The following is a 20512-nucleotide window of genomic DNA, read 5'->3' as shown; positions in this document are numbered from 1 at the left end:
TAGGCCGGCAGACACTTAACTACTGATATTGGCTGACCGCCGTGCTGGTGCCACAGCCTTAATGAAAGAAAATGAATTCGAATAATATGCATAATCAAATTATTTACTGCACAGACCTAATGCAGTCAATTACATAGAAACCGACACTGGTGAGTGATAAAAATGAGGCTATTTTTAACAATTAATTTGTATTTTTGTCTCAAATTTATAGTTCTCACAGTGCCCCTGTTAGCATAGCAACTTGACAGATCCCTAACAACTTCATTTTTAGTTCTTAATTGTCTTCTGTTCAGTGAGTTTCTCATTATTATTAATATTTTATTTATTTATTATTATTATTTATTTTTTTTTTTGGTAAAACTAAAAAGATGAAACTGAAATATACTGGCATGTTTGTGATTTTCACACCAAAAATATTTCCAGAGACAATATACACAAAAAAAAAAAAAAAGGGCAACCGTAATGTTCAATCTATGATATCGGACTTTAGGTAAATTTAACCAGAATTTCACCCTTAATCTTTCTGCTCAGAAAGGCATGCTAGCTTAACATTTAATTCAAAGGGCAGTGGTTTTATTATTCAGGGGCATCAGGACTTCATTTTCGCTGTTCATCTCCTTCTTCCACTCACAGTTAAGCTCACAAACGTTTTTAAATACAACCCGTGAGAGAGAACTGTTCTTTTCAACCAAAATGTAAAAATCTTTAGCACAATGTGTGATTTATATTTGACTTTTTAACTTATTGTTATAGTTCTTCATTTTCCCGCCTTTTTGTTTTTTAAATTTGTAACTGACAAAGCACCTGTAGCTCATTACTGGTTTTCAGGTGCTAAAGCATTAACTACATAGACTGTTTGGACATTCTACAAGTAAATTAATTCTTTTTTAAATTGTTATAATATGTATGCGCATCATGTCGTTTCCATTAACTGTTTTTTATGCGCATATGCAAAATGTATATAAAAATAAGTGGATGGAAACATAGCTAATGACTCTTGTACAAGTACTGTCATTTTTGCTGTGATTTTACATCAAGAAAAAAGTACAAAACTGGTACATGGTTGGGTATGAATAATAATAATAATAATAATAATAATAATAATAATAATAATAATAATAGGGTGACAGTAGGCGCAGTAGGTAGTGCTGTCGCCTAACAACAAGAAGTTCGCTGGGTTGCTGGTTCGCTCCTTGGCTCAGTTGGCGTTTCTGTGTTCTCGTGGGTTTCCTCCGGGTGCTCCGGTTTCCCCCACAGTCCAAAGACACGCGGTACAGGTGAATTAGGAAAGCTAAAGTATTTGTAGTGTATGAGTGTGAATGAGTGTGTATGGATATTTCTCAGAGATGTGTTGCAGCGTGCAGGGCATCCGCTGTATAAAAAACGTGCTAGATAAGTTGGCGGTTCATTCCGCTGTGGCGACCCGGATTAATAAAGGGACTAAGCTAAAAAGAAAACAGATAAATGACTAATAATAATAATAATAATAATAATAATAATAATAACAATAATAATAACAACTAGGCAGTTGCTTTACGGCATTGGTGGTTGCTAAGCTGTTGCTAAATGGCAACGCTCGTGTACATGTTTGATCAAGTGCTAATACTTAGTAGGCATTTCTAGCATATGTTAATGCACTTAGCTTATCATTGTTACCATGCATGGTGCAGAGGGAGTCCCATTTGCTAGCATGACTCAAATGAGCTTATACCCAGGTCCCTATGATGTTCTTATGTAGAGAAATTGCTGTTTTTAAATGGTTGCAAAGTTAGCCTGTTTTGTTGCTATGGGGACAGTTGATAGCTTAGTGATGACACATCCAATATCTTGCCAATATGAAGGATATAAATCAACCCTTATTGTCTCTATGACAATCAAAAACTGGACTTGGACATTATGTAAAAATGGCTTGCCATATTTTATTGAAAATACCATGCTTAATAAGTGGGAAAGGGATACATGCAAAAATAACTTGCCATATCAATAAAACAAATTGACTTCTTGTAAACATGACTTACCATTTCAATACAACATATGTTTAAGTAAAAATAAATTAGCTTAAAATTGATTCATGGGAAAACTATCTGATAAAGCTGAAAAAATAAAGCAACAGAATCCAACACAGAACAAAAAGCAACGCAGAAGAGAAAGCAAAGCAGAACACAGCTTTTGGCCAAATTTGGGGCTTGTATTTTTTTATATGCCCGGACTATTAAAATGTAATATTTACATTTTTTTTTAATTCCAAAACGATAAATCTAATTGGCATAAGGAGATATTGCAACAATCTTGAATGCAGAAGGCACATTTTGACCAGATTTTGGACTTGTAGCAAGAATGGCCTGAGAGGAGATATGTTTGCTTTAGAGTAGTATAACAGCATGTTTACTTTCTCAAGCCAAAAGAAGAAGAACAATTAAATAAAATATTTATAAAAATATATATTTACAATTATGTTTTAAGGTCCTACATAAAACTTTCAAAGCATGTTTTTTTTTTTTATTCTATTTGGCAACAAAAGGGTTTCTGCTATTGTTACAACTAGGCATAGGACAATAACCGTTTCAAGGTATACCTTGGTTTGGAAAAGTCAAGGTTTTAAAACCGCAAAAAATGTCTATAATAATGTTCCTAAGGTATGTGTAAGATTTTTTATTTACATTTTTTAAGACAACAGAACCTCCAGCAGAAAAAAAAAATATATATGCAAAGATGTTTTTTTAAATTGTAAATAAATCTGTGTTTTTGAAACTAATGAAGGCAGCAGAAGTCAGAAGTAAATGTTACTGTTTCAAAATATTATAAATCTTTCAAAAATTAAAATATATTGTTTTATATCAAGTTTTTGTTTTCTATCCAGACATTTAAAAATAATTTATTCTATAATCACAATACCGTGAAACCGTGATATTTTTATCAAGTGTTATCACACCATCAGAATCTTAAACCGACCCATGCCTAGTTACAACCTGAAGACCCCAATTTGGTACTGTTTAGAGTCATTTCTACTATAAGTGAGTGCATAGCACAGCATTGAAAGGGAATACAGTATAATGGGACCACCAAGTGAAGACTGGGATCAGTAGTCCCTGCAGTCTAAGCTTCCCCCAAGTAGTTCTCCATCCAGGTAGACTAAACCCTCCTAGCTTCAGTACGAAACCAAGCAAGACCTCTGGGGTGACAGCTTCAGGCGTTATTGAGGATGCAAAGCAGGTGTGGGCCCGCTGGCCACTCTTGTTCGTGCTTGGGGTGCTGGTGGAGAGATTTATGCCACTGGGTCTGGACCTTTTCATTTGTCTAATTCCCTGTTTGGAAGTCAGACCGACGGTTGGCAGAGCTCATCCTGTCCGGCCTGCCTGCGTGTCCTTGATCTCAAAGGCGACTGAAGCTTTGTGCGCGCCACTGCCCCCTTTTGACTGTCGTCCAAGAGCACCGTCACCACTTCTGATATTTATTAGTCTCTCAACAGCCAAAACCCACTATGAGACTATTTTCATTGCCAGGCTAACTTTAGAAAGGAGACCTAATAGGTCCGCTCACATTATCTCACATCTGATCAAATGGGCGTATAATAGGCCTTTTAGCTGGTGGGTAAGATGAACTGACTTGGACTGGACCAATCATAATTTAGAGAATGGACTACTAAGCTTTCTTTATGCTGGATGTGGACCGAAAGTAGTGATACTCTCCGGGCAGCTGCTCTGGTCCTGTGCCATGCAAACACTCCATTGTGGCCAAATCTGGCTTGATCTTGCTGCCACCAGTTGAGCTTTTTTAATATATCCCACTTGGATCCGGTTTTGCAAGCCACAATATAGGCCAAGATAAGAATCCATGTTGCTACCCGCTATTCATACAATCCAAGGGAAGCTTCGCTTGACCCCTGCATGACTAATAACTCTTACAAGGAGAGCCGAAATTGCATGTGACTGTGGCTTAACTGAAATTATTAATTTTATCTCACATCTCCCTCTTAATAAAATCTCAGGACTGCGGCAGCCAGTTTCCAGCGAGCTTATTATTAAACGACTGCATTTAAGTGAATTCCAAAGCACAAGCGAGAGTTTGCGGCGAACAGAAGGTCTAAAGCGCATTATTTCACTTCACTCCAGCTGGGCGGCTTTCCGCTGTGGCGGCTTCTCCATTTCTCAAAGGCTTCTGCGTTTTAACAGCCCTATTAAACAATTGCAGTCATTCGCTTTTGATGCACATCTCCAGAGTATTTACAAAAACCAAGGCGAAAACGGGTTGCAAACAGATTTTGATCAACTTATGAGGGTTTTGTCTCGCAGTTGCATGCAATTAGCACCTCTCCCCCGCAGAGGGCTTGATATAACAGGGCTAAATAGTGAGTAAACAGACAACCCCCTCATTTCACATGCTACTAGTGACGGCTCCACATCTCAGCATCTCTGGGGACTGACAAAAGTGTGTTCGCCAAGCCTCCCTTTTTTTTTTTTTTATTCAAAATTATAATTTAATTGATGGACGGCTTCAAATGGAAGCACGCTGCCTTGCAGCTGAAAGCAGATATCGGATGCTCTCCTGACAGCTCTGTGATGCCATTAAAGTTAGGAATGATCAGACACATCCACTGGGCCCCTTGAGCTGCACATCTGAGCAAGCGTGTTTGCCTCTAACGCACTAGCTAATTACATTTGATGAAGATGTTGATTGCGAGCAGATTTGTGCCTAATGTCTGTCATTGTGTTGTTGCAATATCGCCGTTCATCGCTGTCATCGTGTATGCAGCACGTGATTTACACTTGAGTGCATAGATTAAAAATGTTGATTTGTGTAATAATGCTCTAAACAAACTTAAAAAAGCCTAATTAAAGAATCTATAAAGGGGTTCTGTTACATTTGACTTCCTTTAGTGTGTGGCATTTTCATTTAAAGTATTATTTAATCCAAAAAATTTTCACTTGCAATTTGGTCCAATTCATTGAGACCTTCATTCATTTAAGAAGACAAAATAAGATATTTTAAATGAAATCAGAGAACATTCTCATACTACATCAGGGATCACCAAACTTGTTCTTGGAGGGCCGGTGTCCTACAGATTTTAGCTCCAACCCTAATCAAACACACTTGAACAAGCTAATCAAGGTCTTACTAGGTATAGGCTCTTTCTCAATATGCGTTCTTCAGCGGTCTTGCGTCCTCGTGTTCTCGTGCAACGTCATCATCAGCTGCCTAAGTTCAGTTCCAATACTCAAGACCGCAAGTACGGAGGACGCGTGAAACTTCCCGGATGTGTTCTTGATATCGAGGATGCACTGATGCAGACTTGAGCACCAAACTTGCTCTGGAAGTCCCAGAAGTCATTGCGACTGAAGGTGGGAAACGCTGCATTTTATCTAGATTTATTATTTAAGTTCATAGATATGAAGTATTTACCTCAGGAGTTTTTTCCCTAAATGAAACGGTGAAAGTAAACATTACCATGGACATCTTAATAAAGGAATAAACACATTAAGGGTGTTTGTTTGCTGAAATTCGTATTAAAATCTGTTTTATTTATATTGTGCAACATATATTTATAATGTTTTTAAGCAAAGTATTTATTTTGAAAAGGGGAAAAACAATAAATCGTTGTATGAAGGCTGTAATGTTTAAATAATTTACCATTTAAAACACGTGAAGGTCACGTGACCATCAGGAAGAACGCAGCATCCCATTTCTCAAAGGACGCATTCTCTGCCCTCGCAGTCTCCTGAGTTCGTTCTTCCGAGGACACCTGGCAAGACCGGTCTCCACAAGGACACAAGTCCGTTCTCTGTGGTTCTTGGAATTGAGAAACAGCCATACTTGAAACACCAAGTGTGTTAAGGCAAGTTGGAGCTAAACCCTGTAGGGCACGGACCTCCAGGAACGTGACTGGTAATCCTGTCCTAGATAGACAAAAAATGTAGAGAAAAGTCCAGATAAGTAACTGAAACATTCCTCGCGTCTTTAGTGTTTAGTCATTAAAAGCTCCAAAAGCACTTTTGTGCACACACAAAAAAAAAAAATTCCTTTAGACGAATCAGTTCATGATCGGGGATATTTCTGCGGATAATTTGTAAAAAAAAAAAATCTACAGATTTATAAAATTATTTTGTGAATATTATAACTAAAACAATAGATTAAACAAGAATGGTTCATTTTTTTACTTTTATTTAATGTTTACCATGCAAATCCAATTAGATCCACTTTAAATGGTGAACAAAGCAAGTCTCTCATATAATAAATCTACTAAAAGACAGAAAATATTAATTTATAAACAGTATTGTAAATAAATTATATGAGCACTTTAATATTACTACTATTATGCCACAATAATGTTAGTGAAATTAATTTAACAACCGAATAAATATAAATTTACACACATTTACACAAGTAAATGCATAGACTCGATGGGTTAAAAATCTGAGGAAATCTGTGGATTTCTGTGTGCGCAGATACTCATGATGCATTTACTATGATGCTTGCATGTTGTGCTGTTGACTCTGATGGTAATACTGTACTGTAAGTTGTATTGCCATAATAAACATACACCTCGTCAACCTAATGAGGAGAAAACATTGGTGAATCTAATTGTTTTAAAATCCTTTTGACCCATAAATGTGTTAACCATTTAACTGCCTGCTCTATCAAATGGTTGACCATGTTTTGACAGTTTTAAATAATGACTGGTCAAGTCATTTAGAGAATGACCGTTTTAAATAATGGTTTACACACACACACACACACACACACACACACACACACACACACACACTACAAGCAAATCAAACAAACATAATCCTGTTGCACTATTTACTTAAAAAATAAAATAAGAACGCATGCTACATGAGCCTCTGAACTATTATATGGCATTCTTCAAAAAATAAAGATGATTTAGTATTCAAAATTGTTTCATTTTGAATATGTTTTCAAAAAAAAATTATACTTTTATTTAAAAAAATGGATTGAGTGTGTTAACTAACAACATTAGGAGTTAAGAATGCAATCCATTTTTTTTCTTTTTTTTTTTTGGTGGTGGTGGGGCAGTTAAAGGGTTTGGAGCTTCATATGATAACAGTTGAACCACTGAAGTCACATGGAATGCTTTGACATTCTTAGCTCCTTTTCTGGAACCAAAAGCATTGTCTTATAGCCATTGCTGTCTGTGTAGAGTGAGAGAGCTCTTGGATTTGATCTAAAATAACTTAATTTGTGTTCTTAAGATAAATGAAGGCCTCGAGGGATTGGAACAACATGATTATGAGTAATTAATAACAGAATTGTTATTTTTGTGGGTGAACTAATCCTTTAACAATTAAACCAAAAATATCTAAGAAGCACAAATGCACTCTATTCTTTTTTGGGAATAATTGCTCCCGAACTCTTAACTAATCGTCATAGTTCTTTATTTTCCCCCCTTTTTGCTTTTCAAATTTGTAACCGACAAAGCACCTGTAGCTCATTAGTGGTTTTCAGGAGCTCAAGCATTAACTACACAGACTGTCTGGACTCTCTTAACAGGTAATTTCATTATGTCTTTAACAATTAAACCAAAAATATCTAAGAAGCACAAATGCACTCTATTCTTTTTTTGGGAATAATTGCTCCCGAACTCTTAACTAATCGTCATAGTTCTTTATTTTCCCCCCTTTTTGCTTTTCAAATTTGTAACCGACAAAGCACCTGTAGCTCATTAGTGGTTTTCAGGAGCTCAAGCATTAACTACACAGACTGTCTGGACTCTCTTAACAGGTAATTTCATTATGTCTTAAATTGTTATTATGTTTTAATTCTTCTGTTTTTAGTAAGTAACAGACTCTCTAATTTTAATAGTTTTGACCTTCATAAATAATGGTTTGTAACTAAATAAAATGGATGAGTGGATGATTGGAGTGGAACTTCAAACTAATTTGTGTAATTCAGATGCTCTGAATTTGATACCACATCGATATACCAGATACCAGAAAAAAAAAAAAAAAACACAACTCAATTTCACCAGAAATACACTCAGAACAATTAGCATAAAGCCATCGTAGAAGACTGTAAATGCATTTCACAGAAACTTGGTCTTTATCAAATGTACATACGTTTTTTTTACTACATACACTTGACTGAAAACAAAAACTGTTACATATTGTTAGGTATGATTAATAATAATGATAATAATAATAATAATAATAATAATAATAATAATAATAATAATAATAATAATAATAATAATAATTTAATCTAATATTCAATTATTAATGATTTATGAATTATTTTGCTGTCTATATAGCACTTTCAAGGAATTTTTCTTTATGGAACCTTATGAAAATGGTTCTACTACCGTTATAACCCATGGAATAACTGCTCTCGAACTCTTTCAAATTCCTTCATTTTAATCAGGAGATTTGTTATGAGAATGAAAACAAAGTTTTGTATTTTAAATAAGTTCCACACAACAGCGTGAGGAACTACTGGAATTGCATTCAGCATTGATTTGTATTATCAGTATCAATTATTTACATTCCCAGACATCACCAATATTATGTAAACATCCATGTTTTTGTGCAATTTTCACACAACATTGTGCAACAAATACATGTTGCTGGAGTAACTGAGCTGTAAAGGTCTGCTCACTTATAAAAAGGTTGGTGAGGAGCAGCAGCTCATTTGCATTTAAAGAGACACACAAAACAGAACGTTTTTGCTTCAACCCAAAAAAGAAAGCATTTGTTCCATGGAATAAAATAAAATGATCTTAAGAAGTAAGAACTTCACAGACACCTTCTGAGACTAATAATACGTCTTGTAAAAAGCAGCATAATAAGAGGCAGGCGTCAATCTGTGTGTTAGCACCCAGCTTTAGCTCTCGCTTTGAACTGCTCTAATGATAGCAGTCTATAGATGTCCAATCCCAACTGTGAGCAGCCACTCAAAACTAATTAAGAAGATGAGACCCCAATAAACGTACATCTGTTGATACAGACTTAAAAGGTTTGCCACGTAGTGCCTATAAATAATACAATGCACTTTGCACTGGGAGTGGGGGGGAGAAAAGAAGCAAAAATGCCATTTACATCCAGTGTAGCAATAAAGGTGCGCCACAGATTTGAGTTAATGATTACTGAGTGAATCATCGTGGATAGCCGAGAACAAAATGGCCTTTTAATTTGCTAAACTGTTATTGTTGCTAATCTGCATCCTGCTTTGAATTCTACATTTTCCCAGAGCCTAATTAGAGTCGGTTTATCCAGTTTTATGGCCTAAGTAGAATAGGATTCTCCGCTTGTCCTTATTTAGGAACACAACACATGCATACACAGAGATCCACAGATGCATATGTGGTCTAAATGTGCAAGCGATGCAATCCAATCTTAAAAGGAAAATTGCCAAGGTCGAGTAGGCGTCCATCTGTATCACTGGTTGTCATGGCCCCAGGGCATTATGGACACTTAACAAACACACGTCGTGAGCGAACAAGAGCATCTGTCTCATTAAAGCATGTTGCATATTTCATGGTTTGCATGATGCGTGTGAGTGAGGGTTTTATTTTTGGTGAATCCATGCATGTGGATATTCTTTTGCATCCCATGCGGAGTATTCCTAGCAGGATAGAGATGCATCTGAAGATTTCATCCATTTTTTATGTCTACATTGCTACATCAGGGAGAAGGGTGGTGCCATTTTTTTGCTCTTTCCCATTTAATATTTAATGCAAACACTTACAACAAATTGTCCCCTAGGGCCAATTATGAGAAGTTTGTGGTGAAGAAGCGGAAATATACGTTCCTGCGCATGCCTACGGGACTCTCATATCTTTTGCTGATGCTTTCTCATTTACATATCCTAATGTATGTCTGGAACAGCAGCACTGGCAAATTTGCAAACTGCGCACACATCTTGTGCCGTATCATTTCCTTTCCACTAATATTAAAATCAGTCGCAGACTGCTTAACATACTGTTTTACAGAGCACAGAGGTTACGTCTAATCAAATGCATCATCATCATCCCCTCCATTTTCTAATTATCCATCACATGGTCTTGTCTTTTTCACCAATTCAATTTGCACTTATAATAAAATTAACATTAAGATAGAAGGTTATTTTACATTGAGGAAATAATTAAAAATTACAGTAAATACTGTCAACAGAATTATAAAAGTTCTATCTGACATTTTTGTCAAAATTGAGTAATTCACACATATTTATGAAATGACAACTTATTTACATTATGTGATGTTTTTTTATAGGTTGTTTGCATTTTAGGACTTATTTAAAAAACAAAAAGATTTTGGTAACACTTAATTTGGATGGTCAATTTGAGTATTAGTACACTGTCTGCTTAATATCTGTTTATACTGCTGCTAAACAGACATTCAACTGACTGCAAGAAACTTAGCAAGTACATGTCAACTTACATTAACCCTAACCCTAACCAAACAGTCTACGTATAATCTAATGAGAATTAGTTGGCATGTAGATGCAATGTAACTTAAATTCAACAAACGGACAATCAAAATAAAGTGTGACCAAAGTGTGAACTCTAGCGTGCCTCTATAAGTTTTTTTTTTTTTCTGTGAACCAATCAGCATTTACAATGCATGCACGAGAACCAATCAGAATCATCTTTTTTCTCATTCCACCACTGCTCCATTGACAGCAGAAAAGACCAGAAAGAAAACACAAAAACAGAGTCGACTAAATAATGCTGCACCACACATAATTGTGAAGAAACTGAAAAGGTGAGTGCAAATATGATTTAGAAGCATTTTAGAAGCAGTCAGTGAAACATTCAGTGTTGCTCATTGTCTGTTTTCTTTAAAAGTCTTTAAATTTGATATTAAGCCTTGAATGGCAAATACTTAATTTAATTCATGAGGCATATAATTATATAAATATAATTCACTAATTCATATAAAGGCATATAATTCTAGAAATATTCCCATAATAATTACACAAAATTAACATTTGCACTGGACAAAATATTTAGCACAGCCTTGCATGCTTAATTCTAACAAGAAATATTAATCTGAAAACAATAAATGTTATAGAAGGCAAAAACGTTTTCAAACATCAACATATTATTACAACACCAATTGTCATTTATTTAATTAAATGCATAAGCAGACTGCATGCATTTCGTAAAGTAATCCTTCAATTAATTATCTGCCAGATACAGCCTGTTTGCTATATGGAATATATAAATAAATATATAAATAAATATATATATGTATATATATATATATATATATATATATATATATATATATATATATATATATATATATATATATATATATATATATATATATATATATTGTATAATTGTTTGCTAAATGTAAGGCAGAATCTTTGAAGCTCAACATCTCAAAATTATTTAGAATGCAAATAGAACCTTATAATTCTATCACAATTATATATAGACACTAACACAGATTGACATTATATTTGATTATGCTGAAGCTATCAAATTTATGAAAGACCACTCAGTGTGTAATGTTGTTTTGGAATTTCGCAGTATTTTTAGCGATATGCCTCAGACATTGGTACATAGAGTACCAATGTTCCTACTCCAAGCACTGACTATGTTATATAAACCTGCTTTTCAACAGATCAACAGTTAGCTGTATCAACATTTTTTTTTTCTTTAATGATGCAAAAGCATCATTTGGGAATAAAAATTACTTTTTCAAAATAATTATAACCTAACCCAAATCTGTCGATTCCATCATTTCAACACCTTTCATTATTTGAACCAATTTATTTTAAAAATACAAATTAAAACATTCAGGAAACATACAAACCCTAATACAAAATAACAAATAACAAAAGAATAGGCAAACTACAATACAGACAGCATGTTTAAGAGTGTTTGTGTCAGTTTGACAAGTGTGTCACATGCATAGAGAAAAAAATGGATGATTTAATGATTTAATAAAATGGCATCAATTCTGTCCTTTTGCATGATTCCAAATCAAATTATACCAGTTTCACCCTGTAAATTCTTAATAATTATGTACAAACACTTAGTGGTGGTTATATGCATGCCAGAAATGTCAGCACTGAATAAATGTGCAACTGGTTAAAGAAATAGTTCACCCAAATATTTGCTGTGAATTTACTCTCTCAGGTCATCGAAAAGACAAATTTTCTTTCTCCAGCATGACATTAACTCTTTTAGGTGCACTCCTTGATTTTTCTCCCACATTTTGTATTAAATATTATGCTGACAAAACTCTGATGAATAGTAAAAAAGCATTTAAAATAATAATGATAACCTAAGAATAAAAGGTCAAACAGGTGGTTATGATGCCTCTTAAAGGGTCAAGACATTTTAATGCATTGAGAATCACACAGACAAAACAAGATTAATACATCTGGCTCGAGACAATACATGAAGGCCATTAGCAAAATGATCATTCTATGCAAGTAAGTAAACAATATTTACATAAACATCACCTTTAATCCACAGCCATAGTCCTGAGGACATTCACAACACTGTAGTGCAATCATATTTTTAAATAGTGTTCAGTTTTTATAATAAATCTGCAGTGTATCAACTGGAATAATGAGTATTGATTTTGTTTTGACTATGCTTTCTTTACACTTGACTTTTAATTTATGATCCACTAGTGGCCACAGATTCAAATAAATAAATAAATAAATAAAAACATTTTATGTTGTACCGAAGACAAAATCCTCATGGATCGTCTGGCAGTGAGCAAATTAGCCTCAAATTTACTTTTTGTGTAAATTTGAATTATCTTACTTGTGTTATGACTCACCCTATCTACAGCACTCCTCGGTCTCCTCTACTATTATGCTTTATTGCAGCATAAACCGCAAATTGAATATTGACCAGTTACACTGCTAGTTAAAGCAGTTTTATAAAGTCGTCTCAGGCCGTGACACGCGTAATAACTCAGGCCAACAGAGAGTACAGTTACGAAGCGACTTCAGCCAATCACAGACGCCTTTGCCCATTGGAGGAGCGCTGTCCATGGTCCTGACCAATCGGGCCATATAGTTTCCAAGATCCATTTATCTTTAATACGGCGTCTTTTACCAACACATTTTTAAGTATCCCATTTTGGGATTAATACTTGGATATACTGACATTTTAAACAAGAATAGTAGTATTTTACTTAGTCTATAAAATGTTCACACCTAAAAACCGTGTGAAATCGCATGTCTGATTTTGCATGTCTATTTCTAGGTCAGGTAATGTGCCTTCATTCACTTCACTTCACATCTGTCACTTCTCTTCTTGTCAGGATGGAGAACAAACGAAAACTGCTCTTACAAGTGCTCCGAAGACAAAAGGAACTGCGCTTAAAACAACCACAAGTCTCCTAGTGAAAAGGTTTCAGGCTTGAGCACCGCAATTCACCGCGTAACTTTTCATTGCGTTCCCTTTTTTATCGAGTTCCCAGATTCTTAGAAAATGTTCCCCTCGTGCCAAGACGCTCGTTCGAGATGCCTTCAACTGCGAATCAGCCATTAACCTCCAACGAGCTAATTAGAGAGCCCAGCAATTGTTTGGAAACTGATAATCAACCTCACAACAATGCGTATTTGGAAGACGGCGTTTCGCATGCTACATGCAGGCGTCCCTTACCTCGCAGGGTATAGTAGATAACATCAGCAGCAGGAACATGGCACTGAAGAGATGCATTCCTCTCGAAATGACAGCGTTGTGAGCACCCCCAGCACTTGGACACTTGTCGTTTTCGGAGCTCGCCTGCTTTCCTCACGGTCCGCGCAGGATTGTGTCAGTGTTCTGTCGAGCGCGCGCGACGATCCACATCACAGGCGGCACGCGCTGGGCTTTATTCCGCTCACGGAGGCAGATTTACCCCCACTGTGCCACGGCACAACGAGCCGCCTTGTGTTTTATGATTAGTCCCCCTAGTATTTCGCTTGTGACCGCCACCAAGAGGTCAGCGTTGTAAACGGGCTCGGGAAATGAAGTCTAGCAGTTCCCCCTCTCAGCAGGCTTTTTGAAGTGGGATCGACTGGCTGAGCTGGAGAGTTGCAGAGAGGTTGGAAGGTGACTAATGTGCTTGCGAAGCTCCGACGCTAGGAGCAGCACACATTGACGCTCCGGGAGAGCATTCAGAGAAATGCCCCCTGCTCAAGATGCTGCCCAGTGAACGAGGAGGCTGTTATTGACAGCTTGGTTCTGTTGTATAAACAATGGGTTTTTGAGATGGGGATTAAATGACATGCATATCCCCAGGAGAGCTGTGACATTATGATACATGCGGTTTGATGATTGGATTAGACTTGGAGCAGAGTATTAGTGGCTCTCCGCATGCGAAACGGAGTTGCTGACAGTTGCTTAGTGTCTGTAAGTCAGGGATAATGCACATGGTCATTATTGCAGAAGAAACCCCGAGCGTGCCATCAAGAGGTATCATCCTGAAAGGATTTATTGGGCAATAATGGTCAGCTTACTGCACATTATGCAACTTAATCCCTGGCTACTTGACAAATAAATAAATAGACATTAAATATTAATTTGAGGTTGAATCGCTGTGTTTAGTTGTTAAGAGAGCATGGAGAGACTTCTAAGAAATCTGTTTACTGATGAGAATTCAGTCAGACTGTGTTGCCATGGGGAAATGGACAAAACATTTTAATTAGTTGACATAGGAAAATGTTTTATGTAAAGCACGTAATTATACTTGCCTGAATTCTGAGACTGGTCGCTCGAGCATTGAGCAATGGTAATAATAATGTTAACTAATACATGGAAATTAACCAATTTTGATATTATTTTGCTTCATTTCGCTTTCTAAACCCAATCATTTATTCATTTCTTTTCTTTTTCGCTTAGTCCCTTTAATAATCCAGGGTCGTCTCAGCGGAATGAACCACCAACTTATCCATCATATGTTTTACGCAGCAGATGCCCTTCCAGCTGCAAGCCATTACTGGTAAACATCCATACACACTCATTCACACTTATACACTACAGACAATTTAGCTTACCCAATTCACCTATACCACATGTCTTTGGACTTGTGGGGGAAACCAGAGAACCTAGAGGAAACTCACGCCAACACTGGGAGAACATGTAAATTCCACACAGAAATGCCAACTGACCCAGCCATAAACCCAATCAGTACATTGATTTTCATAAGTTATTTTAAAATGTTTGATTTTAAAATGCTTTTATCTTCAATGGAATTATTAAAAATGATACAATATTCTAAAAGTATATTTTTCAATAAATGCATCACGGTTTCCACAGAAATAATACGCAGAAATAATACCAGAAATTATATATATATATATATATATATATATATATATATATATATATATATATATATATATATATATATATAGTGTGTGTGTGTGTGTGTGTGTGTGTGTGTGTGTGTGTGTGTGTGTGTGTGTGTGTGTGTGTGTGTGTGTGTGTTTTAACAAAGAGCAGATTTTTTTAGCAAATTTCTAAACATAGTAGTTTTAATAACTCATCTCTAATAACTGATTTATTTTATCTTTGCCATGATGACAGTAAATATTATTTGACTAGATATTTTTCAAGACACTTCCATACAGCTTGAAGTGACATTTAAAGGCTTATCTAGGTTAATTATGTTAACTAGGCAGGTTAGGGTAATTAGGCATGTTCATGTATAATGATGGATTGTTCTGTAGACTATCGGAAAAAAAAATAGCAAAAAGGGGCTAATAATTTTGACCTTAAAATGTTTTTTAAATTTTTTAAAACTGCTTTTATTCTAGCCAAAATAAAACAAAACAAAAAAGACTTTCTCCAGAATAAAAAAAATATATTATCAGACATGCTGTGAAAATTGCCTTGCTCTGTTAGACATTCATTCATTCATTTTCTTTTTGGCTTAGTCTTTTTATTAATCTGGGGTCGCCAAATTAATCTGGAACCGCCAATTTATTCAGCATATATTTTACACAGCGGATGCCCTTCCAGCTGCAACCCATCTCTGAGAATCTGTAAAACATTATTCAACAGAAATATTTAAAGAAAGAAGAAAAAAAAAAAATCAAAGGTGGTTTAATAATTCTGATTTCAACTGTATAATCTATCTTTTAGATTAACATTTTTAATAGGAAGCTATACGATATTATATTGGTGCATACATATTAGATTAGTCAGTACTGAAGCCAAATTTGAAGCTTATCAAACAAAATAACGTACGATAATGATCCAAAAACTAGTACACCCAAATTGATGTTATAGAAAAATATAAAATACAAATTTTAAAAACAGGTAAAATCAAGAGACGCAAAGAAATGAAAATAAAAAATAAAACAATTGACATTTTTTTGATATTTTGCTTGAATTGACTAAAATATTATTTTAATAAAAATGTCTGTTTAATAAACCTGTTTTGTTTAAATGCACAAAAAAAAAAATATTGCCTATATTCACTGAGAAATGGATAAAATATTCATTTTCAAAATAGGATGTACTCATTATATATATATATATATATATATATATATATATATATATATATATATATATATATATATATATATATATATATATATATATATATATATATATATAATTATTAGCCCCCCTTTAACTTATTTTTTCATTTTTAAATATTTCCCAAATGATGTTTAACAGAGCAAGGAAATTTTCACCATATGTCTGATAATATTTTTTCTTCTAGAGAAAGTCTTATTTGTTTCATTTCGGCTTTTCATTCTCTCCATTTAATAGAAATTGGTGAAAAAAATTCTAAAAATTCAGGGGGGCTTATAATTCTGACTTCAACTGTATACACATATATAGTACACAATATACCCACACAAACAGGGGTGGATTTAACCAATAAGCAAGGTAAGTTTTACAAGATGCTTTACGTGCTATTATATTCTGCATTAAAATAAAAATTGGAAAGGAGATTGTGTAAATACAGTAAGACATAATATGTAAATAAATTAGATCTATATTATTTTCATAAGACTGCAGCCTTGGTGAACTAGAGTTTCTTTAAAAAAATTATTCCATTATTTTGGTGGAAATTGTGCAAATGTGTCTTTTATTGAAAAATCATACAGTATCTGTTTTATATGTCAGTGGTATAATCATATGCTCGATAGCATCAAACATGATGTAATGTAATAATGTTAAATCATACATCAAATGTCAAAAGCATTATGACTTTTTAGCATAACATCTCTCCAAGGCAGAAAACTCTTATCTCCATATTTCTACATTGCATTTAGTTATTTATTTATTTTAAATATAGGTCACTCTTTATGCCTATGGGTTTTTAGAAATACAGCTAATGAAAGGCACTCAAAAGAGCTCAGCCAAACCTTCTCAAAGTGTAAAACCTCATAGCTTTGCCCGTCTCTATTTTGAATGAAGTGCTACACCGTTTGGAGCGTCTCTGCATGTTTGCTCTGCAAAGGCAAATAAAGAACTGGTTTTCTGAATAAGTGCAGCGTTATCTTCACTCAACAAGTACGGTATGCCCATGAATGCTGATGCTTTATGAATTTAAGAAGAGTCTAGCATTTCCTCTACTTTCTAGTCGTATACCCAATGCTGTCATCCCTGCTGAGTAAAACCTCTAGAATTTGTAATGGTTTTATTGGTTATAATGAGTGATAAATTATTTAAATGCTAGTTTAAATGGACCCTGTGAGTCACTGCTAGTAATTTGTTGCATTCTGTTGGTGGCATGTTAAAAGCAGTAAATTCTTATGGAAGTAGACCCAAAACAGACTAAAAAATACATGGAAAATATACATTTTTAAGGCCTGATTGGGGATTGGGTTGGTGGAAGGATGAAGCCTGATATTTAAAGGTTTTAATGGTATTTGTAGATCCTGTGGTAACTGTTTTGTTTTAGTTTCGTTTTTGGTGAGGAAATGAATTCTGGGGTTCGTTCTTTGTACCTCGCTTAAATCTAAGATTATTTTGCAGATCCTGGATTTTTTAATCTTGATAACTGATCTCTGGCTAATTTGGTTCTTAAAACAAGTTCACAAATCAGATTAAAATGTCTGGAAAAAACTGAGCTGAGATTGCTGCATGTGTTGTGAAGAACAGATCTATTGATCCTCGAAATCATGATCAGCAATGCAATGATTGGCTGACGGCACAGCTGTGTAATGGCATCATCTGATTAATATTCAATTATCCATGTGAGCATAATTGCATAAAATTATCAGTAAACTTTGTTAAATATGACTAGCAATAACTTTCCATATTTGATATGGGCTGCAGGGTTTACACTTTCATGTGTCAAGAGTATTCATCATGTATTTCAATGCATATCAATGTATTTAGTTCTAAATTTTGAGAAAATTCTTTATTATAGTAACCTAGGTCTACTCAAGTTTTTTTTTTTTTTTTAATTGGCGAATTATTTGAAACATCAAATCACAGGCGTATTACCGGTAAAAACACTTGCATGACTACATAAATTATTATCTTTTTTTTTTTTTAAGTTGTATAGTGTGCATGTATGCGTTTGCATCTAAAAAGTTCATATCAATACATTTTCTCTTTAAACTACCAGGTGGCAGTCTTTGTACTTTTATTTCGGAGTGCAGATTGCATAAGTTTTATTAATATATATATTTTAACTTTATATAATTAAAAACTATTTTTACTATTTTTCCAAGTGTATATATACTGTAAGAAAATATATCAGCATTTGGTATACGTACTTTCAGTATTATCTTTGCTTGAACTGACCCAATCTAATCCTGTTTGTATGAAATGAGCCTGCTCCCTAGCAGGTTTGAGCTGCCAGAACTGTTGCTATGACAACAAGTCACAGATGAACGAAACGATCCTGCATCGTGTTAAATCGTCAATATCCAAATCCAGCTAATTGAGTAATCCATGTACGAAGAACGGACCCCTGATTTTTATGTTTTAATGGTATTAATAGATCCCATGTGAACTGTTTTGTTTTGTTATGTTATGTTTTTTTTGTTTTGTTTTTTTTTAGAGGAAATTAAGCCTGATTTTTCAGTTTTATTGGTATTTGCAGATCACATTTGAACTGTTTTGTTTTTTTGTTTTGTTTTGTTTTTTGGAAAGGAAAGTAAGCCTGATTTTTTTATGTTTTTTTTTTTTTTTTTTTGGTATTTGCAAATCCCATCTGAACTGTTTTGTTTTACATCAGAAAAATAGCTTTGTATAGTATTTTTATTTTTTTTAGAAAATTAGATTTTGTCCAAATGTATTTATTGGTAGAAAAAACTGAGGTACATCTCTCTACCTTACACTGATCAGAAACCAACTCTGTTTGAGTTTGATTGTTAAAGATGTCTTGAATTTAAAATATACAATGTTTAATTTGTTAGTGTATATGGGTACATCATTCATTCATTTTCTTGTTGGCTCAGTCCCTTTATTAATCCGGGGTCGCCACAGTGGAATGAACCGCCAACTTATCCAGAAAGTTTTTGTGATGCTTTTACTGGAAGGATGCCCTTCCAGCTGCAACCCATCTCTGGCAAACATCCATACACTACAGACAATTTAACCTACCCAATTAACCTGTACCGCATGTCTTTGGACAGTGGGGGAAACCAGAGAACCCGGAGGAAACTCATGTGACCGCAGGGAGAACATGCAAACTCCAGACAGAAACGCCAACTGAGCCGAGGCTCGAACCAGTGACCCAGCGACCTTTTTGCTGTGAGGCAACAGCACTACTTACTGCGCCACTGCTTCGCCATGGTCACATCAGTTGAAGTTAATGGGTTGCGACGGGAAGGGTGACCACTACATAAAAGAATAAAAAAATTAAAAAATAGAAAAAAAGTAGTTGGTGGTTCATTCCACAGAGGCAACGTGTTAAATTAGGGACTTAGTTGAAAGAAAATGAATGAATGAAAGTTAATCCACTGCATAAAAAAAAAAATGTTTTGGTAGTCTTTAATCAAAATCTAAACATTTTGCTTCCTCTCTGGAACATCATACCTACTCTGATGATGTCAGTTTGACCGCTTTAAGTAAAATATGCATAGCCACACCCCTCCAACCTTTAGTTTGCTGTGAGTAAAAAGAGGAGGAGCTAAAAAATAAATAAAACCACGCCCCCTGGTCAATATTTTGTTTCAGTTAGTAATACATCATACTGAAATAAAAGTCTGCAACATCTTCCAGTTAGTTTTTAATATCTAACAGTTTATTAGACTTCAATAATTATAAAAGACTTTAATAATATATTGACCCTACAAAAAGCTATGTTACATTTGATTTAAAAATACTGGATTTATTTTTAGGTGTGGACCTACAATGTTTCTGCAAATGTGTCTTTAAATGTTTTGCATAGAAAGTGTAGAAAGTTGTATTTATTTATTTTATTTTATTTTTTGATGATTTCCTTTCGGTGGTTTAAAACTTCCAGCAACATTAATAAACATTATATACTTTCACTTCACTGCATCACTGCTTGAGTTTCTCTGCAGTAAGCCTATACATCCCTTTGTGGCAACGTATAAATAAGTGAGAACATAAAAAAAAATGTTGAGCAGTAAGCAGGAGGTGAAGCAAAACCCCTGG

At 34.7% G+C, this 20512-nt stretch overlaps 1 protein-coding gene across 2 annotated transcripts in view; it reads right to left on the bottom strand.

Annotated features, from left to right (window-relative positions):
• The window catches only part of olfm2a (olfactomedin 2a), a 246246-nt gene that overhangs the window by 195396 nt on the left and 30338 nt on the right, over positions 1-20512 (bottom strand). The window contains exon 1 of one of the 2 annotated variants that reach the window (XM_087242237.1): positions 13592-13841. Within the exon in view, the coding sequence (XP_087098363.1) occupies positions 13592-13648 (57 nt within the window). The 5' untranslated portion in view covers positions 13649-13841. 2 annotated transcript variants of the gene reach the window in all.

This window comes from Danio rerio, chromosome 3, assembly GCF_052040795.2.
Source record: "Danio rerio strain M-AB ecotype USA chromosome 3, GRCz13ab, whole genome shotgun sequence".
Lineage (NCBI taxonomy): Eukaryota > Metazoa > Chordata > Actinopteri > Cypriniformes > Danionidae > Danio > Danio rerio.
This window is presented reverse-complemented; position numbering and strand designations above follow the sequence as displayed.